Source organism: Aristolochia californica, unplaced genomic scaffold, assembly GCF_029961685.1.
Source record: "Aristolochia californica isolate CCGP_79_NKW_82.1479 unplaced genomic scaffold, dmAriCali1.0.hap1 SCAF_3, whole genome shotgun sequence".
Classification (NCBI taxonomy): domain Eukaryota; kingdom Viridiplantae; phylum Streptophyta; class Magnoliopsida; order Piperales; family Aristolochiaceae; genus Aristolochia; species Aristolochia californica.
In genome coordinates, this window is record NW_027181992.1 from 15,004,012 (window position 1) to 15,008,792 (window position 4,781).

Below are 4,781 nucleotides of genomic sequence, written 5' to 3' on the forward strand. Positions count from 1 at the left end.
ATCAACTTGGATTTGGCATCTGGTACCCAACCAAATTGCTGCAAAATGCTAATGAAATTTTATTTACACGGACAAAGTTTTCTCCAATAAAAAAAATATTTTTCTAGATTTTTTGTTTGGCCAGAGAGAGAGAGAGAGAGTTGGAAAATAATTTTTAAAATTTGTTACTAGTTTAATTATTTATTTGGTTATTTAATTTGCATACTATTCAATTATATGAAAAATGCTTTATTTTTGGGGTGCCATGATATTGTGTATAATTTTATTTATTTTATTGTTATATGTGCATGTATAGTGTACAATATGCATACGTATACTGAATTATTGTGCGAAGAATTGGTGCATAGCATATGATGTGTCCGTTCGGCCAGGTGTAGGGTGTGCATGTTTGTATGGGAGGAGGGACAAAGTCGATGCATGGCTCCGGTTGCTCTCCCACATTAGGATGCGTCTCCTACAATTTTAAGACCTTGATGTGGGTAAAGGGGCATGCATCAAACCAAGTTTAATCCTAGTGCTTTCTCAATCCTTAAGGTTTGGATAATTAATTGGCTTGTAGTGGCTACAGAAATGTTCAGGGCCCCTTCCATTTGGCCTTCACATTCTAAGCTTCGAGCTTCATGCTGAAAGAGGAAGGTTACTCAATTCTTAAAATTAACTATCACATTATCACTTATAATAAATGTGGAAACGGAAAATCTTCTAGAGTGAGAGAGAGAGAGGTATTGAATTCAGAGTTAGGAAGAATTACAAGTAAACACTGGTTCCTCAGACGTCCCATGCAGATTTCTCCATTCCAGGAGGGAATTGGTAATGTGTGTGTTGCAGTCTCTGTTGGCCGACTGCCTCAAACTCCATCCCTTGCTGCTGTTGCTGCTGCTGTTGCTCGTGGAAGCTCATCGACCTCGTTGGACCTACACCCAAGAAGTCCAATGTCATCATATCGCCACCACTGCTGCTGCTTCCAAACTTGGGCGCCCTTCCGCTTATCGGGATACCCATCCCCATCACCATCGCCGTCGAGCTTGTGCTTCTTCCCTGTAACAGATTACTACTACAGCTACTGTTTTCATGCTCCATACTATTCTTCATGAACCCATGGTTTTGGTCGCTGCCCATGAACAATCCCGTCGACTGATTGAAAATACTGATCTCGTTCACACCAGAGTTGTCACTGGTGGACGCGTCGAAGAACTGCGGAGACAAATCCTGCGGGTTTTTCTGCAGGAATTGGTTAGAATAAGCTCCTCCTCCTCCACCACTTCCGTCGACCCCAACCATCTGTGACTGCTGCTCCGCTAGAGGTTGGATAGGGTCGTAGGTTCCGTGGTGTTGAACCCCTAAATGCATGGTGGAAATCTGCTCCGGTCCCGCCATCCCCGTAACAAAGCTGCGTGGCATCATTGGATTTGGTGGGCTCATACTATTACTTGCAGTTGCACCCATTTGAGCAGCCTTTTGTAACAAGGCCGTGGCGGACATATGGACGGAGCTCGCCATTTGACGCCCATTTTTGGGGTCAGTACTCAGAACATCCAGGCGGGGGGAGGCACTCAGTTGGAGGCAAGAAGAGGTGGAAGACAGGCTTCTGGGGCCAAAGTGAGCGCCGGAGGTAGTAGAAAACATGCCACCGGCCATGTTCAGGGATTTGAGTGGCATGGACACGAGGTCGTGGCCGGAGATCGATTGGAGAGGATTCTTTGAGTCGTGGCTGAAATCCGACATTCTCATGGAAGGGTTGATTTGATTGCTTATAGGCATGGTAGAGATGAGCTCGGAGACCTGACCTTGTATATTTCCTTCAATGCCGCCCATTAGTCCTTGGTTTACCTTGCTGTTTTCTTCTGCTAGTGCATCACAGAAGGCTCTGTGCGTTATGAAACTATCCCTCCTGCACATGAGAGATTTTAGTATATAGATAAATTATGTGTTGAAACAATAACAGTATAGTGGGGATCGATAGCCCCATCTCCAAAAAAATGTTTTTGGCCCTTCCTTTTTTTCTTTTTCTAAGATTAAATTCTTTGTTTTTTTAATTTTTCTAGGACAGAATCTTTGTTTTTTTTTTTTTTAAATTTCTTGGACAAATTCTTTGTTTTTGTCTTTCTCTAAGACTAAATTGTTTGTTTGTTTGTTTTTCTTTTCTGTATTTGTGGATTCAAATCTCAGAAACACTCTCCAAACCCGAGAGAATGAGGAGAATAATTAAGCCCTTTACTGAAGGCTAAATTCTTCAAATATCTGATGATCCGGTGAGAGTGTAACCGTGAAGAATAAATTCTTCAATTCGTGAGAATATAGCCAATAACCAGGAGTCTTCTTCACTTATTTGTTCGCAAGGAACTTTTGCTTTGTAAATAAAAATTGAGAGGATGCAAACTTAGGACAGAAAAAGAAGAAGGAAAGAGGAGTTGAGATGAAAACCTGGAAAAGATGGTGCCACAGTCGCACTTGTATTCTCTGGTACCGCATGTCTTCGAGTGGGCTTTCCAGTCCGACTGCACTGCGTATTTCTTCGCACACTTGTCGCATTTCCATTTCTTCTCACCATGTTTGCGGCAAAAATGCTTCTTGATTCCCGTCAGGTCACCCAGAGCTCTACTCGGGTTGTGATGCACGCAGGTGGTTTCTGGGCATATGTAAACTCGCTTCCGTATCTCCGTGCTCGTCCGCTGCCTCAGCTTCCATGGAAGATTGTGGCCTCTCCTGTGCAGTTGCAGGTTTTGGTCCCTTTGGAACCCTTTGTTGCAAATCTCGCATACAAACCGGTTTGTGGCCATCAGCGTTGTTGGTGAAAGGGCAATTACTTCAGCGGTGGGATCTGCATACAATGACATGGGATTCAGATATTCAATGGTGAATCAAGCTGATTTCTTAACCGGTAATTTGTACTGCTTTTGCACAGAAAGGCGCAGGCATATCCAGCAACCAGGCCTTGTAAAAAGGAAGAAGAAGACGAGATCAGAAATGGGAAAAGGGAGAACATTCTAGGGGACAAAAGGATCTACTGCATCACGAGTGAGGATCTTATTGTTAACAGAAGTAGAGGACAGAAAGAGAACCCTGTAGAGCGTAAATTCCAAAGTCCAGCAACGATCAGATAAAGAAAACTTTAAAGGTTTTTAAAGGCGAACCAGTTCACAGAATCAGACAATCATATATGCTCATCTCAATCCAATAATTGAACCTCTCAACAACCAAATAATACTTTAATAGTTTTTCATCTAAACACCCATTTTCATCTTTAGAAAAACATCCACTTAAGACTAAAACCTCCTTGGGCTTTATGATCTTTCAGATGATAACTAAGAAAGTGATCAAACTCCACTTTTAAGATTCTTTTCATGATCAGCAGGTGAGCCCTAAAAAGGCTGAACAAATCAGTCACAGTACTGAACTACACTGGCCGTAAATCCTCTCAGCAGACATTCTATCAGGAGCTGCATCTCAAATGCCATCCACGGCAACATCATGGGGAAAGCTAAAAGACACACAAGCTGTTGAATTGCCTGGATTAAGAGGAAGATTAATTTCTCTTCATCTTGATCATCTGGTCAAAGCGGATGCAGTGAACTGCTAGAAACCCTCCCCCTCTTCAATCGATCTAATTCATCACACGGGAATCTGTACTAGTAGAGATTACAAGAAATCACTGGACTCGCAATATCAGTAGTAATGAGGAAAACGAGAGTAGTGGTTAGCTGAATTGCCTGGAGTTCCTGGGAGATTTCTCTTCTTTTTGACGGTCTGTTGTTGCGAAGTGGAGCCATTACTGTTGGTAGTGGCGGTTGTGGTAGTTGAAGGTGCTGAGTTTGATCCATGAAAGATACTCTGATTCTGCTGGTATTTGTGCTGTTGGACTTCTTCCCCTGTGTTCCCAGAAGAGAAGCTCCCACCTTCTCCGGAGAGGTTTGACATGGAGAGAGAGAGAGAGAGAGAGAGAGAGAGAGCTTTCTCCTTCTTTGCCTTGTTCTTATCCTTCTCGCGCTTGCTCTTCTTGTTGCTGCTGATGGCAAAAAGGGGTTTGTTTTATCATAAAGGCCTGAAAGAGGGGATTTGTTTTGAGTAGAGGAAGACAAAGAAGAGAGAATTCTCCTTCATTTCTTCTCTGGAAGAAGGTTGCTGCTGATGGAATAACATCGGAACAGAGTCTTCTTGGTTTGATCAATTTAATATAAACGCATTGACGCACTAAAAGCACAATGATTTCAACCATATTACCAAATCGCCCTCCATAATTCTTAAAGGGGGAGAAATATGTGAAATATCCAAACCAACCTTGATGGTTTCTCTTAAAAACTTTTGAGTCGAGTGATTTCTCATTTCTCCAAAGTCTTGTTACATATAATTGACTTCATGAAAGTAGTATGCAACTTCCAAAGTAAAATTTTTTTTTTTTTTTCAAAAGAAGTGGTCTGAGCTAGTAACGAATAAAGAAGACAAGACAGACTCTCGAGTAAACGGGAAATATTCCAAAGTAAAAAAATTAGAAAAAGTAGAAAGCAAATAAGTCAATCCTGGGGGACCCCTGTGACTAGACAATGGAGCATTATAATTGCATCCTATCCGGTTTGATTGTTTATCCCGTTCAACAAGACCACCCAGTTCGGTTGAATGGAGATACAAGGCAAAATTGATTCATTTTCTTTTTACTTCTCTTCTGTGTGCCGCGGTATAATAATGAAAGCTATCTGCATGCACTCTGGTATCCTTTTGGCATGAACGAAGTAGAGAACGAAGCAGCGATGACAGGAATTAATATGAAATGAAGACAGAAAAAG

General features: G+C 41.9%; 1 protein-coding gene across 1 annotated transcript; it reads right to left on the bottom strand.

The window, feature by feature from the left end:
* Positions 1-568: 568 nt before the first annotated feature.
* LOC137959862 (zinc finger protein GAI-ASSOCIATED FACTOR 1-like) lies at positions 569-4,118 on the bottom strand. Its single transcript, XM_068807262.1, has 3 exons — positions 3,711-4,118; positions 2,425-2,821; positions 569-1,891 (listed from the first exon to the last, which is right to left on the bottom strand). The coding sequence occupies exons 1-3, from the start codon at positions 3,916-3,918 to the stop codon at positions 769-771; spliced, it is 1,728 nt and encodes a 575-aa protein (XP_068663363.1). The 5' UTR covers positions 3,919-4,118; the 3' UTR covers positions 569-768.
* Positions 4,119-4,781: the final 663 nt, after the last annotated feature.